At 53.1% G+C, this 16,079-nt stretch overlaps 1 protein-coding gene across 1 annotated transcript; it reads right to left on the reverse strand.

The window, feature by feature from the left end:
* Positions 1 to 772: 772 nt before the first annotated feature.
* Positions 773 to 9,866, reverse strand: LOC142925645 (uncharacterized). The gene is made up of 4 exons (XM_076068828.1): positions 9,489 to 9,866; positions 6,677 to 7,489; positions 5,516 to 5,848; positions 773 to 3,230 (listed from the first exon to the last, which is right to left on the reverse strand). Exons 1-4 carry the CDS (start codon positions 9,742 to 9,744, stop codon positions 1,570 to 1,572), a joined length of 3,063 nt encoding a protein of 1,020 aa, XP_075924943.1. The 5' UTR covers positions 9,745 to 9,866; the 3' UTR covers positions 773 to 1,569.
* Between the last annotated feature and the right edge of the window lie 6,213 nt (positions 9,867 to 16,079).

Raw genomic sequence — 16,079 nt, forward strand, 5'->3', positions numbered from 1 at the left:
GAGACTGCTGTAGACTGCCTTCATACTGCTTAGGACTCATCAGTTCGGCACAGTCACCAATGCTCACTGCTGCCACGTCTGCCTGTGGAGCAGTGCGATGCGAAGGAGCAGAGCTGGTAATGTTGCGACCTGCAGTGTGGTGAGTGCGATTGCGGCTGGGTGAGTGAGTGAGTGTACGAGTGAGTGATTGGGTGACTAAGCGAGTGGGTGGATGAGTGAGTGTGTGACCGAGAGTGTGAGTGTGTGCGACCTGAAGCATGGTGAGTGAATGAGTCAGTATTTGAATGAGTCGGTGAGTGGGGTCTGAGTGGGGTGAGTGGGTAAGCCTGCCTTCGATCCATCCCGGATTTAACCAGACTGGATTGTGTGAGGAACTCACAGATCCTTGAAAGATCCGGACACAGTCTCATCAGTGAGCTCATCCGTTAAGCGAGGCTGCGTTGGCTGGGTCACGTAGCCTGCGTGCCCAACCACCACATGATCAAGCAGCTTCTGTTTGGCCGGATAATCGGACGCGGTACGGGCCAGAGAAGAGATGGGCTGATGCAGTTCAGCTGAGCGGTACCAGCGGTGTCAAAATCGGCCTCTGTGGAAGAGGTTCGTGAGGGACGCTGCTGGTCAGTTGCGAGGCAGTCGCCCTCCAGCCACAACGGAGGCGCAGAGGAGCGACGCTCACAGTGAGGAGCACAGTTGGTGCACGTGCCAGTCATCTCAGTCAGCCAATCTATGGCACCTGGGTCTGTTCCGTGACCTCCTGCCACCGGGCCTAGCGTGGCACAAGCGTCGTGGTGACGTCACCGCTTCTGAGTGGTGAAGGGCGGTTGTTGTTGTTGTTGAGTGGGTGTGGGAGTGTGACCTGCAGTTGGGGTGGTTGAACGCAGTGTGGATGAGATGTCAGACACAGTCCTCAACATGGGTGGCGGGGGAGTCAATGAGTGAAGTTCACGGGAAATGTACAAAGTTAAGGGAAACGGATATCGCGATGATCGTCATATCGTGGAAATTTAATATCGTGTCGTGGAAAATATTGTGGAAACCCTGGGAACGTGTTCCATGGCTTTATTTTGATGGACACACATATACCGCATTCTCTGGATTATAAGACGCTCCGGAAAGACCCATCCCAAACTTGTGCTCGGTGTGAAGGAAGTAACACAAAGATGGTCACATGCACGAATCTCCCGGATTAAAAGACGCACCCCCAACTACATGGGAAAAAGTGCGGCTTATTTTCCGGTGAATTCATCAGACGCAGACCCATCCGGCCAGGTGGCTGAGCCAGTGGCAGAGCGAGCGGCTCGCAATGAGAAGGTCGCGAGCGTAAATCCATTAAAGGGTTGATAAAATAAGTACCAGGTTGTGGGGAAGTCAACAGCGGCTGTCCGATGGATGCACTCGCCCCTGCCACAAGAATGTGTACTTTCCACCACTGGCTCATTATTTGTTTCCACTGCTGGCTGTAAACGAGGAATGAGCATCCACCTCAGTGCTCAGTCGAGGGAGACACGACATCGCAAGGCGCGCGCGCGCGCTCACGCCACGCAGACGCGTGACCATCTCCACCCTGGCCTACTTGATCCTCCCGTTGAGACGATCTTCAGAGCTCGCTTCTGACCCCTGCTCGGGCAGAATGAGGCGCAGCTTCTTGCCGGTGCTGCCGCTGCCGCCGCCGCCCCCGGGACCCGGCGATTCGCCGTTCCCCGATTCCCGCAACGCTCCCGCTTCGCCCTTGCGCGCCGCCAGCCCCGGCATCGTCCCCGCGTTGTCAGCGGCCACTGCCCCCGCCCGTGGAGCGCTGCCTCCATCGAATGTGGTCCTCAGACCTGGGTGGGACTCGGACCCCACCGTTCCAACAACGACAACAACGGGCTGCCGTGCGCCCGAGAGCTGGTGTCTCACTCCATCCGTTCCTCCTTGGTGGTCTGCTCCTCCTGCTGCTGCTGCTGATGTGGTGCTGTCCGGCGCGAACGTAATGACTTCTATCGAGCGCGGGCGATGGTGCGAGTGAGGTCCTGCGTGCTTCTGCTCCGTGACCTGCGGCTCCTCCTCGAGGCCGGTGGCCAAGCCGGAGGATGGGCCCTCTGCCGCCATGGAGTACTTCCCCGTGCACTCATCGCACCTCGGCAGAGAGGGCACCACAGGCGCCGATTCGCCGCTCGCCTCGCCTCCTCGGGCGTCTTCGCGATTTACCCCGACGTCCGTGGCGGACCAAGGCACGGCGTGAGCCTCGGACGGCGGGGCCGCACTCGTAGCCGGCGGGCCCTGCGAACGCCTCGCTCCCCGAGTGACCGTGCCGCCGATCTCTGCAGCCGCTCCACCCGGTGGAGCCGCCTCGCCGCCGCCGCCGCCGTGGGACTGCGCCTCATCTCGCCGCGCTGCTGACGGCTCGCCCACGTCGTCGATTATTCTCGAGCGGTCGCCCCACTCCGTCTCGGGGCCCCCGGGTAGGGGTCGCACGTGGGGTCCCGCCGGCGTCTCGCCGCCTCGCACCGGCCGCGCGATGAACCTCACGACATTCCCCGTCGCGGCGGTGGTGGCGCCACAGGCCGCCTTGCCGCCAACGCCGCCCTTCCTCGACCCCGCATCTTGACCCCCGTCCCCGAGCCCCCCGCAAGCCTTCGAGGGCCTGAATCGCGACTGGGCGGGATGCCGTCCGTTGGGGGCCGGCCCGGTTGGGCTGGTTGAGCCGGTCAGCTGGTTCGCGTCGGGCATGAGGAAGGTGATATGCCGGCTGATGTGGGTGTGGCACAAAAATCCGTCGGTGCGCACGACGGTGGAGCGGTCATCGCGAGACGTGGCGCTGTTCCCCTCGAGCTTCACGGCGTTGAGCACGGAGGAGGACTCGGAGGAGGAGGCGGCGGCCGGTCCCAGCCCCCCCAGACACTTCCGCGGCCTCTCCCAGGGCGGCAGTAACGCGCCCCTGGCCACGATTTCGATCTTGTCCGCCGAGAAGGACTCGTCGATCCGTCGGCCACCCCTGGGGCTCAGCTGGACTGAGAAAATGCCCCTGGGGTAGTGTCGAGCCGGGCGGTTTCCGCTCTCGGGAGACACCCGGTTGGTGCGGCCACCGCCCCTCACCGCCGACGAGGGGAAGGAGCCGTGGCCAGCCGAGGTTGGCGAATCTCGCCGATCGGCGTCCCCGGACAGTTTCGCGGGACCCATGCCCAGAGCTGCCGCGAAGAGGTTGTTGTTGGGTGCTCGGTAATCGCCCATGCTGAAGTTCGCCTGGGCTGCGAACGGTGAACGAACGTTCGATTAAATACGAAGGTGAAGCGCCAAGCGACAATGTGAATGTGGGTCCGCGGCTGTCCGACGCACGTCTGAAACTGAGCCGTCAACGTCGTTATCGCCAAGGGCGTCGTTATCGGTGCTGCGGTAACATCGCTGCCCACGTAGCGTGCAAAAGTCCATAATACAGGTTTTTTGTGATCTAACCCCCCCCAAAAAACTGTATTATGGATGATATTGGTCACGAAAGCCTACGTGGAATTATCGGTGGGGAAGTAACCTCGATGGTCGGGTCAAATGCGTCATCGCGACACTCCAGTGATGTCACTCCCTGAGAGGCTAACGCAATGTCAATGCGGATAAAGAATCCTTGCAGAGGTGAAAAAAAAACGGTCTGCAGAAGGAGATATCTCAGAACTGCTTCTGAGATTGTCTTCGACGGCCCCTTGTCCACACTTGGGATGGCTGCTGCACTTTCCCATGTGCCCCGCGTTCTAAATGTTCACTCCATTTCTCTAAATTAAGAGAAACAGAATTAAGTGGGATTGTTAATCGGTGACTGGACTGAGACTCTGAATTCACTCTGCTTCGTGAGAACCTACTTTACTCACGGGCGGACCAAACCCGGATTCGAACCAAGGTGCCCAGAGGTCAGTGGCCTGACACCTCAATTCATGTATATATGTAGTTATTTTTAATCCTTTTTGTTGCATAAGTCAAGGCATGATTTATGTAGGGGCTTGAACATTCTAAACTGTTAATCGTTGTCGGTGTGCACACGTATTAATATTTTGCACGGATTAGAGTGTTTTACGTAAATTAGGTTTTAATTAGATTTTTTATTTGGCTGTATATTTAGCATCTAATTTTTCGCCGAAAGATCAACAAACACCATTTTAATGTAATGCGATTTGTATTACGTCGGAGGATTTCTTGTTTTTTTGTGTGCTTTAGTGCCGCGTCTCTCACTGTTTAGATGTTTGTGCAGATGCAGCTGCCCGCGACCGCTGTTAACTGTGGCGCGGCGCTCCCTCGCAATGCATCCGAACGCTACGCTAGCTCGGTGTTCTAACGACTGTAGCAAAATGTTAACTCCCTCGCCTGGTATACAGGAGGTCGTGGATTCGATTACGACCCTGACGCCTGTTTATTTTTAGTTTGCATGTTCTCCCTGTGGTCGCGTGGATTTTTCTCCAGTTTTTTTACCTCCACATTTTAAAGCATGAATATAATTCATTATAATTTGTGGGCAGGTCGATTCTGAAAAAGAGCTACATAGTTTAAATAGCAAATAGTTTTGTTGGAGCTATGGCCTCGCCCTAACCTCGCTTAGCCTGGCTCAAACACCCAACAAACGATACGAGTGAGCAGAGTTATTTTCTCGAATCCACGCTTGACCACGTGGATTTTTCTCCGGGTCCTCTGTTTTTTTTTCCCCTCCAGATTCAGAATCAGCATGCGTTTGGAGTGTTTGGCTGCTATGAATTCCCGCGTGATGATAGGTCACTTCGTTTGGCTATCGTTTGTGACCAAGTCGCTTCTGAAACAGAGCTATATAGCTCAGTGGGCCTGACCTAGTAAAATAAGAAATAGTTTAGTTTTAGTTAATCTTCTGCACGCAGGGCCTGGTAACTCACAAAGTCAACGCGTCTCCTCCGCTCCAATCAGCGTGGCACACCGCTTTGTTTTCCATTGGTGGCCCCCTAAATTGGTTGTGAAAATTCCACATTGCTACATATGGTGGAGAGACTCCTTCCGTAGAACAAATACTGTCCTCAAGAGGAGCGAACGCGGCCCTCGGTATAATTGGGCTCTATCAATTGAGACGCTGGAAAACTGACGCCAGGGTAAACAACGGCTGAACGTGATGCGAGACTTGAACAACTTGGGTTCCTCTAAACAAAGGTGCGGTCTTGCTGAGTTGACCCGTCCCTGGCACGATCGTATTACCCCGTTGTTCACTCTCCACCCACCACTCACTGTCGCTTCTCTCTCGTCTCTCTCTGTACTCTGCGTCTCTTTCAATGCCTGAGATCAAAACCGGCCTCCGCTGGAGCAGGAACTGCTTTGTGATGTCATGTATGTACGTATTCACACGCATTGCCGCTCTAGAAATATTGAGATTTGCACCGAATTCAAACAAAAAAAAAACCCTTCATTGTTATTCTGGTTGCCGATGCATTGCTCTCGAGAGATACATTGGTCTCTTTTGTTGAAAGCGCAAGTTGAAAGCGATACAATGGCAGTGTCCGGACGGACTTAGGAGGAGGGGAGGGCCGCTTTCTACCTTTTGACGAGGCCACTCCCGTGCCGTGGCCTTCACGCCAGCGTCCGTTCGCCACTGGGGGCCCGCTCGCGTGGCGCGCCGCTCCTCCCTGCAGCCCGGACGCGGCCCCCTCGGGCCTGCTCGCCGCCGAGCCCAGGCTCGCGCAATCGCTCACGTGGATGTCCTCCTCCTGCCGCTGCTCCTTCTCCCCTTTGGACGTCCTGGCGGGCGCGCCTCGGTGTTGAGAGGCGGCTGCCGCCGGCGGCTTCGCCTGCGGCTGCCGTTGAGGCCACGCCAGGGGGTGCAGCTTGTGGTGGCAGATGGTGGCGACGATGATGACGACGGCGAAGAGGGCTTCTCGACGGATCGAAGGATGCGGAAGAGAACAAAGACGGGGGGACGCGCGGACGTTTCACGCTCACGTGCCGCTGGGATTTGTGCGGTTGACGTCTGGCCTAACACAAAGGCTCCACATCGAGATCGGAAACTCATTTCTTCAAGAGCTGCGTTCGTGCGTCTAGTTTGCTGCCCTTTCCCCGCACCCCCGATTAGAACGATTGACTACGTACGGTGCGATAGAGGTTCAATATACATATATACATACACACGTGTGTTACCTATATTTGAAAAAATAATCTTACAAAATGATGACCAAGCCGAACTCCAAACATTAAACGAAAGGGAAGAGATATTATTCTGAAACGCCTTAAGATTATGGTGGTGAATTTCACGCCAGATCTTTGTACATATGTCAAAGGTCATAATTGTATCATCCAGATGATATGTAGTTGCTTGCTTCCCGTCAGAATGAACACAACGATGAGTGAAATTACAATTCCGCAATAAGTACTGCGACGGACTCGCAGATACACACGAGCATTCCCTTGTAATGTAGCTCAAGATCGAGATGTCATCTCATCGTGACCCAAGCCATTGAAGCGACCGTCGTTTCGAAAGTCGAAGGGACTTCGCATCTCGTTCAAACTGACAAGCGTTAGATCATTTGGCACGGTCAGCCTATCCGACGCACTCTCCTCGTTTGCAATACTTTTAAACAACAACAAAACTCATCCCCAAACGTACCTGAAACCACCCCTCCCCCTTCCAAGGAATATTTCCACACATCACCCATGTGTGTGTGTGTGTGCGTGCGCGCGCGCGAGACCGGGCTTTCATCCTCACCTAGGATGCACAGCAGAACGATCAGAAACACGTACTCGCCGCATAGAGCCACCAACTTGCCGGCCGAGCCCGGCCCCAGCGCGTCCTCGGTGTCGCAGTTAGCGGCGGTCACGTTCAGGATCGTCCACGAGGTCCTGGACTTGGGTCCGGCGCACCGCAGGCCGCTCGCCTCGCCCGCCACCGTCCCGTTCGGCGGCCACAGGAAGGCGCGCAGGAACCCCGACAGCTGCAGCAGGCCGCAGTCGTCACAGTCCCACGGATTCCTGCCCAGGCGGACGCTCCTGAGCTCGGGAGAGAACGCGAACGCGTTGGGCATGGCGCTGAGGCTGTTCCCGTCGAGGTCCACCCACCGCAGCCTCGCCAAGCCCCGGAACGCGTTGCGGTCCACGTGCGCCAGGAGGTTGCCCGTGAGGTTGAGGCCCGTCAGGTTGGAGAGCGCCGACGGCCAGAAGGCGTCGCTCGTGACGGACGCGATGACGTTGCCGCCCAGGTGGAGGTGGTCGAGGGCTGCGAGGTCGCCGAACCACTCGGCGCGCACAGCACTCAGCGCGTTGCCGTCGAGGCGAAGGTCGCGCAACGAGCGGAGGCCCTCGAAGGTCCGCGCCGTGATGGAGGAGACCACGAGGGAGTTGCCGTCCAGCAGAAGGCTCCGGAGGTCCGACAGGTTCCGAAAGGCGCCGTCGTCGATGCGTGCCACGGCGTTGCGACTGAAGGCAGCGAGGGTCACGGAGCTCAGCTCGGAGAAGTCGGAGACGCGCAGGTCGCTGATTGTGCCATCGGTCAGCAGCAGTGTCTTTGTGGCGTGGTTCACAGCTGTGCTCGACGTTCACGCATCAAAATCAGCGAAAGAGAATGTTCCATCGAGTTAACAGCGCGCTGTTGATGCGGTAGATTAACAGGAGACGCCCAACGCGTTTTTTGTTAAGTTATTCTGGGCCATTTGGCATGATGTCAGACGTTTCACTACACATTCTGCGAGCTTCATCAGGAACTCTTTCTGCACTGTTGCTGAAGAAGCTGGCAGCACGTGGAATGGAACATCGGAGGAGAGCTGTGCAGCACAGCTGCGAAAAAAAACACCCCTCGTGTATTCAGTAGAAAATGTAAATTCCTCTGCTTGAATATCTGAAAAGCATCGTCTGGAATGCGCTGGGCCTGGGATCAGAATTGAAACAGCCGTGTGCATACCCGTCACCTCTTCGACTCGCCTCCTCCCCAATAAAGGTGCTACGCCTCCTGAAGCCGCAGTGGCGAGATGGTAACTACCTCGCCTGGTATACAGGAGGAGGTCGTGGGTTCGATCGTGACCCCGAAGCATGTACATTTTGAGTTTGGGTGTTCTCCTCGTGTACGCGTGGATTTTTCTCCGGGTCCTCCGGGTTTTCCCTCCACATTTAGAATAATTCCTTTTCGAGTATTTGGCTGCTATAATTTGCCCCACGACGTGCCTCTTCATTGGGCTATGATTTTGGGCCAGGTCAATTCTGAAAAAGATCTACATAGATCAGCGAGCCTTACCTGGTAAAAAAAAAATTGTTTAGTTTTAGTTTATCTTCTGCACGCAGGGCCTGGCAACTCACAAAGTCAACGCGTCTCCTCTGCTCAAATCAGCGTGGCACACCGCTTGGTTTTCCATTGGTGGCCCCCTAAATTGGCTGTGAAAATTCCACATGGCTACATATGGTGGCGCGACTACTTCCGTACGACTCCTATAGAACAAGTAATATGCTCAAGAGGAGGGAACGCGGCCCTCGGTACAATTGGGCTCTTACAATTGAGACGCTGGAAAACTCACACCAGCCTGACGCGTGGGGAAAGAGATTTCATGCGACGGCTGTCACCGCCAAGATTATGATTAATCAATTATTTTATTTCTGGGTTATATCATCACGTAAGTGTAATGACAATGTTTGACTGCCTACCTCTACCAGCCGACAGAGCCAACCAACTCAAGTGGTCAAGTCACGGGCAAATATGCAAATTGATTTTTGGTTTATCGGGAAAACCGGAGCAGGGGTGATGCTGAAAAGGCCAAGGGAAGCGTTTGACCACTTTGCACGACGGCCTTTCGCAGGAGACCGCGTCCAGCACCATCATGCGTGAAGACAAGTCGACCTCTAGTCTGATGATGCTGGGTGTTCTCCCCAGCGAAGCAACGTCGCTCGCAATGCACCCGATCCCGACAGATCTCGGCAGCTAAGGTCAGCGGGGGTTGAGCCGGGATGGCGCTGCGGGTGTGCGACCACCCCCGGCATGCCAGAGGGTTAGGGCTCTCAGAGCTGGGGAGCGGTGGCGCAGCGGTTAGCGCGCTCCACTACGAATCCGGCGACCCGAGTTCGATTCCCGCTCACGGCCAACACCAGGGACAATTATCTGAATCTGGTCTGAGCCTCCCCTAGGTCAACTCAGCCTCAAATAAGTGTGTTGCGTAAGCATCACCACTACGCGAGACAAAGGCGGCCGGACGTGGTTCCTAGCTTCCCACCCCCTCGTGTGCCGTTTCGGCCTTCAGCGGTGAAATGCGCCTTACAAATGTAAATTATTATTAAGTTATAAATCATTATTATTATTGTTAAGCGATACATTATTATCAAGTGATAGATCATTAGTCTTAAGTGATACATTAATATTATTAAGTCATAGATTATTATTATTATTAAGTGCTAACCTCCGATTAGCACGGTTGGCTCTGTACGGTGCGAAAGACGATCAACATACATAGGTACACACTCGCGAACAGCACTTGCCCCAACAGTTTCTTAAAGCTATACGGGGGGGGGGGGATCCTTGTGTGGGTGGGGAGGGGCTGCACCTGCGACCCGGCTGAGTCCGTGGCAGACGGTGACGTCCGGGAGGCAGATGGAGCACTGAGGCGAGCAGGTCTGCGCTCCAACGCCGCCGTGCACGACCAGAGCCACGAGGGAGAGCAGGGGGGTGAGGAACCCCGCCGTCGACGCTGGTAGGGACAGCAGGCCCAGAGGAACCACCCCCAGAGACAAACCACGATCATCATCATCGTCGTCGTCGTCATCAGGGATGTTCGACGCGTAGCGGTATACATCGATCATTGGTTTGGGACTCGCTGTAGTGGTCTACCCGGCTCATCTACCACTGGCTGGGTGGAATTGCTGCGTTCTCATGCGGGCCAACTCGTGGCACGCGCGCGCCGTGGGATTCCTTTCCATGCCACTGCGCCACAGGGCCGGGCCCGGAGGGGGAGGGGGGGGTGGGGGGGGGGGCTGCTGCAAGCTGCAACATCGTCTGCGGCGTTTTGGTTTTTTGGTTGTTTGCACTCAAGGTGCGCGGTAACCTTTTCGCCGAGTTGGACAAAACACGGAACGATCGGGTTGTGTGCCGTGCCCGTTAATAATGAAGAGAGCGGCCGTTGAATTAATGATGATCTTGAGAGCCGCTGCGTTCTCCAGCGTACGTGCGCCGTGAGTTGGGTCCACGTGGTTTTGGGCAATCCACTCTGCAAGCTTCTCCGATGAGGTGACGTCGTCCCAAATATACAGGGTGCTTCAAAAAAGATGTTAACACTTCCGAGGATTTGCAACAACGCGGCAAGAAATGCGCCTCCGGGCTCTGGAGAGCACCTGGACAAGATTCCAGGCCACGTGTTGACAACGATGGCGAACACGTGGAGACTCTTTGACTTTTTGAAGCAATTAACAGACACTTGTTATCATGTTATAGTGTATTGTCCGTTATTTTTCATCAAAAATGATAGACCCATGGAAGCGTTAACATTTTTTAAAGCACCCTGTATATACAGAGGGAAAAAGTATTTGATCCCCTGCTGATTTTGTACGTTTCCCACTGACAAAGAAATAATCAGTCTATTATTTTAATGGTAGGTTTATTTGAACAGTGAGAGACAGAATAACAACAACAAAATCCAGAAAAACGCATGTCAAAAGTGTTATAAATTGATTTGCATTTTAATGAGGGAAATAAGTATTTGACCCGAAAGAATTCTGGCTCCCAAGTGTCTTTTATACAGGTAACGAGCTGAGATTAGAAGCACACTCTTAAAGGGAGTGCTCCTAATCTCAGCTTATTACCTGTATAAAAGACATCTGTCCACAGAAGCAATCAATCAGATTCCAAACTCTCCCCCATGGTCATGACCAAAGAGCTCTCCAAGGATGTTAGGGACAAGATTGTAGACCTACACAAGGCTGGAATGGGCTACAAGACCATTGCCAAGCAGCTTGGTGAAAAGGTGACAACAGTTGGTGCGATTATTCGCAAATGGAAGAAACACAAAATAACTGTCAATCTCCCTCGGCCTGGGGCTCCATGCAAGATCTCACCTCGTGGAGTTGCAATGATCATGAGAACGGTGAGGAATCAGCCCAGAACTACACGGGAAGATCTTATCAAGGATCTCAAGGCAGCTGGGACCATTGTCACCAAGAAAACAATTGGTAACACACTACGCCGTGAAGGACTGAAATCCTGCAACGCCCGCAAGGTCCCCCTGCTCAAGAAAGCACATATACATGCCCGTCTGAAGTTTGCCAATGAACATCTGAATGATTCAGAGGACAACTGGGTGAAAGTGTTGTGGTCAGATGAGACCAAAATGAATCTCTTTGGCATCAACTCAACTCGCCGTGTTTGGAGGAGGAGGAATGCTGCCTATGACCCCAAGAACACCATCCCCACCGTCAAACATGGAGGTGGAAACATTATGCTTTGGGGGTGTTTTTCTGCTAAGGGAACAGGACAACTTCACCGCATCAAAGGGACGATGGACGGTGCCATGTACCGTCAAATCTTGGGTGAGAACCTCCTTCCCTCAGCCAGGGCATTGAAAATGGGTCGTGGATGGGTATTCCAGCATGAAAATGACCCAAAACACACGGCCGAGGCAACAAAGGAAGTGGCTCAAGAAGAAGCACATTGAGGTCCTGGAGTGGCCTTGCCAGTCCAGATCTTAATCCCATAGATAATCTGTGGAGGGAGCTGAAGGTTCGAGTTGCCAAATGTCAGCCTCGAAACCTTAATGACTTGGAGAAGATCTGCAAAGAGGAGTGGGACAAAATCCCTCCTGAGATGTGTGCAAACCTGGTTGCCAACTACAAGAAACGTCTGATCTCTGTGATTACCAACAAGGCTTTTGCCACCAAGTACTGTCATGTTTTGCAGACGGGTCAAATACTTATTTCCCTCATTAAAATGCAAATCAATTTATAAAAATTTTGACATGCGTTTTTCCGGATTTTTTTGTTGTTATTCTGTCTCTCACTGTTCAAAGAAACCTACCATTAAAATTATAGACTGATCATTTCTTTGTCAGTGGGCAAACGTACAAAATCAGCAGGGGATCAAATACTTTTTTTTCCCTCACTGTACCGTGCTGCATCTACAGGGTGGCCCAAAAGCGAGGACACATAGGGTTATTATATTTATTTTTACGCATAACGCAGGGTTATTTCATGTATGTTCTGACTACCACTAACGTTAATGCATGCATGAATTGTCTTTGGAAATGAATTGTAAAACTGTTTTGTTAAGATTTCAGCTACCTTCTTTAGCATACGTAAACAAACAAAAAGCTAATTTATCTCATTTGTCTTGAGTGAACTTACTTTACATTTTTAAATGTCATCTGAAAAGGAAATGATGTGGATCGTACAATTTTTTTTATTTTTATTACCAGGTAAGGCCCACTATCCTACGTAGTTTATTTTCAGAAGCGACCTGGCCACAAATGATAGCCCAACGAAGTCGTTCATCACGTGGCAATTTATAGCAGCCAAATAATCTAAACGCAAGTTTCTCAATGTGGAGGGAAAACCCGGAGAAACCGTAAAAAAAATCCACGCGACCACGGGGAGAGAGACACGCAAACTCCACATATACAGCAGGCGTCAGGGTCGGAATCGATCCCACGACCTCCTGCACACCGGGCGAGGTAGTTAACATCTCGCCACCTCTGGTTATATCTGCGGCTAAGAGTCACGTGCCGACTTGCTCCACTATACCAGCGACCCGGATCATATTCAGTGCGAATACAAAAAAAAAACTCGACTTACATTTGTGCCAAATTTCAGCTCACAAAGTCCATCTAAGAACGTATTCTGAGCTTCCATCATAGTCACCAATCACCACAATGCTTTTTAAATACATACACGTGCAATGTTTGAAGTGAGTCTTTAACAGAGCTTACCTGTCATTCTCCTAGCGACGTGTTCGTTCGGAGGCAGATACTCTACGTCCCAAATATATTAATTTCGCTTAATTTTTCATGCTGGCAACTTACAGAGGAGTTGTAAAAAATAAAAACAACAACAGCAACCGCAGTAATTATTCTCAGGGTAACTCTTTCCAACCTCCGCAACGCCTATCACTTGTTTTTATTCGACTACCTACATCAGGATTTTCGCCAACGTGGAAAACCGAACTCAAACTTGGTCTTCCAACGCGTCCGGGGACTCCGCACTCTTAGCCGGTGCCCTCCGTGGTGTCAGAGTCGGGCAGAGCGAGATGCAGCCCTCCAAAAGTGTCGCGCAAAAACAAATGTACATATATATAAACAAATAAAATCAATTCAGCGGCGAGCGATGAGTCTCTCGCGGCCCGTGTTTGTGTTTGAGCAACGGAGGCGGTGGCTGTTCACCTCGATGTCCCGCGCGCCGCTCAGCATGCCCAGCCGTCACGCCACGGCTATCCCCGCACCGTGAGCGCAGGGGATGATGGGGGTGTCACGTTTCCCATTGCCCGGACCCAGCCTCGTGAGTCGAAACGCGAGCTCCCGTGGCGCGCGCGACACCCATCGGGGATGCCCGCGCCATGCCCCCTCCCCGCACCGCCCGCCCGCCCGCCCCGTTCCCACTCAAGGAAAGTTGCGCTCCGGGGTCTGTGGCCCCCGTCTGGTGGGGACCGCTGTGGCCGCACTGAGGCCACTCCACGCAGTGGCGAAGATTCGGTCAAATGACCCCCTAACGACAGACCCCCAATGCACGTGGGGGTTACGAATGAGACGACGTTGCGAGACTCCCTTCCCGGTGAGCATAGATGAGGTGTCCATACCCCCTGGCTCACCGGCTGAACGCGGTACAGCGAAGTGCGGACCGGTATCCGCTGTCCCTTGCATTACGGCATTGAGGGTTGTCCCCTCGCACGCGAGGGTTTGCTCCGGATGCACCGGTTTCTTCCCGCGTGTATAATGAACACTCACTGATTGACTGAAAACATCTTAATATGTAAAGAACTGCGGAGCAATTATTGGTAGCGTCTGCTCAGCCCTCCAGCCTGTGCCTGTAGTTCCTCCTAAGCGATTCCGAGATGCAAATTGCATGAAATACGCCGCTATTTACAAGTAATCGGTGTTTTGTTTTGTTAGATTAGTGGGGAGGTTTTTCATCCAGCGCTGAACTGAAAGAGCCGTTAAAAAAATCGCGCATTTGCCGTGACAAATGCGAGGAGTCGGTTTGATTTGTGATTAAGTGCCATCCGTAGGGTGTCATGTGACAAGGAAAACGGAACAAAAGCTGAAAACGTGCAAAGAGAAGCATGGATAGCTCTCTGCATGCTGGAAATTCCATCGAGAGAACAAAACAGAAACATGCGGATTGGTGAGCACGCGCTGGCTGAAAACACGATCCCGCGCCTCCAGTTAGCGCGGTTGGCTACGCACGGTGCGAAAGAAGCCGCGGAGAAAATTGAGTGAAGCTTGGGCAGGACGACACATCACGGCTCGAGCCTGGAGGGCCGGGAGGGCACGATGGCCGATGGTTACGAATGACAACGGAGTGGCAGACAGGGAAATGAGCTCATCCGAGAGCACGTGCACAGCGGAGATGGAGCGATGAAATCAACTGATTTGCGGAGACATTTATCCAGCAGTGGATTGACCATGGCTGTTGCTGCTCCTGATGATGATGATTGGGATGTGAAGTCAGATGTGCCAGAGCGTGACTGATTAGTTGTGTCATTTGTCAGCCTCGAAACCGCGACGCGGGGCTCCGGTGTCTGGCTTACTCATCAGCAGGCCCTATCGGGTTCACAGGTCGCGTGGAGGCGCTGCGATGTCACGCGAGGAGGTGTCGCGCGCCGTCAGTCAGGGCCACGGGACGCGTTACTGAACCCTCGTTAGAACGGGGAGTGGGGGGGGGTTGGAGATCGGGTGACATAACGTGCACTGTGCACCATCGAGCGGGAGGGAGGGAGGGAGGGTGGGAGGGAGGGGATTAAAACAAACCATTGGGCCAAACATCCAAATGCAGGGCCCTCACCTGAGAACGAGCCTTGAGACTCAGTAAGGCTTTCCTAGACAAAAAATTATAAATATTATTAGTATTATAAAAAAATACATCTATGGCCATTTGTCGAAATTTGGCTGAGGAGGCATAACTTTGTTTAATTGCAAAAATTAAAATTAATTTATTTGGCGAAGTAAATGGAATATAAAACAAAATAATCTGAAGAACGTTGAGAGAGATTACACTGAGAGACAAAGAGGAGCACGTGGAGTCGAGAGCACGCGCCGCTGGTGTTTGTGACGTAACGGCACGGGCTCCAAGAGACGTCACCACGGGGCCTCTGGGACAGGTAAAGGCGACACGGTGGGCCGAGTGTGTCACGAACGGTGGGACACACGAAAGGGAAATAACGCAGCCCGCGAGGACGCTCGCCGCGGAGATGGAGCGATGAACTCAATTGGCGTGCGGGAGCTCGAAGGATCGCGGCGACGGCTCGGTGAAGCAAATGAGTGGAGGCTCGGCGGAGGGAGATAATTGGGAAGATGCGTGTGTGTGTGTTGGCTTCGTTAGGCGTTGCTACACTGCCCCCTCGTGGCTTCGTGCAGCAAGTTGTTCTTCTTGCCCAGTCACAACCGAGGCCCTCTGCGATTTCGTTGCGGCTCGAAAGAGAGGGTGGTGCTCACCTGCCGTTAACAGGCCTGAGCTCGTTGTGGAATTTCCACATTCGTACGGCAGGGCCGAGGCTTTCCATAGGACAACCACACCGGACTTCCACACAAAGTTGAAATCATTGTATCGACCCTGGAGGGATGATGGGCTGTGTCAACCCCCAACCAGGATTTGAACAGGTGCCCTAGGAGTCGTAGTGACGTCGTCCATGTTTCGACGGAGTGCTCTAGCCAATAGCGTGTGGCAATCCAACAATTTATTTCACAAAGCTTGGTTCTGCTGATGAGACCCGGAATGTCGAAACCGGTCCAGAGTTTGACTGAGTAAACAAATGCTGCTGGAAAACATCGGTCTGGCAGGCCAGGATGCTGATGCTGGAATGAAATGTGTATTTATTTGTTAAACTATAGCAGGCCGCATGTCCGATAGATGTTGCCGCCCGTCTGTCCTTCCCTCCAGCCGGCCATCCAGCCATCGAGTACGGTGTAGATTTGGAGACACAGATTTGAATTGTGCTCATA

The sequence above is a fragment of the Petromyzon marinus genome, chromosome 22 (genome assembly GCF_048934315.1).
Source record: "Petromyzon marinus isolate PM22_M1 ecotype Great Lakes invasive population chromosome 22, UKy_Petmar_22M1.pri1.0, whole genome shotgun sequence".
NCBI lineage: Eukaryota > Metazoa > Chordata > Hyperoartia > Petromyzontiformes > Petromyzontidae > Petromyzon > Petromyzon marinus.

Coding starts and splice junctions, on each gene's coding strand:
- LOC142925645 (XM_076068828.1), bottom strand. CDS start 9,744: ATGATCGATGTATACCGCTACGCGTCGAACATCCCTGATGACGACGAC. Junction 7,490..9,488: donor CGGACTCAGCCGGGTCGCAG/GTGCAGCCCCTC, acceptor CGTCGAGCACAG/CTGTGAACCACGCCACAAAG. Junction 3,231..5,515: donor GGGAGTGGCCTCGTCAAAAG/GTAGAAAGCGGC, acceptor CACCGTTCGCAG/CCCAGGCGAACTTCAGCATG.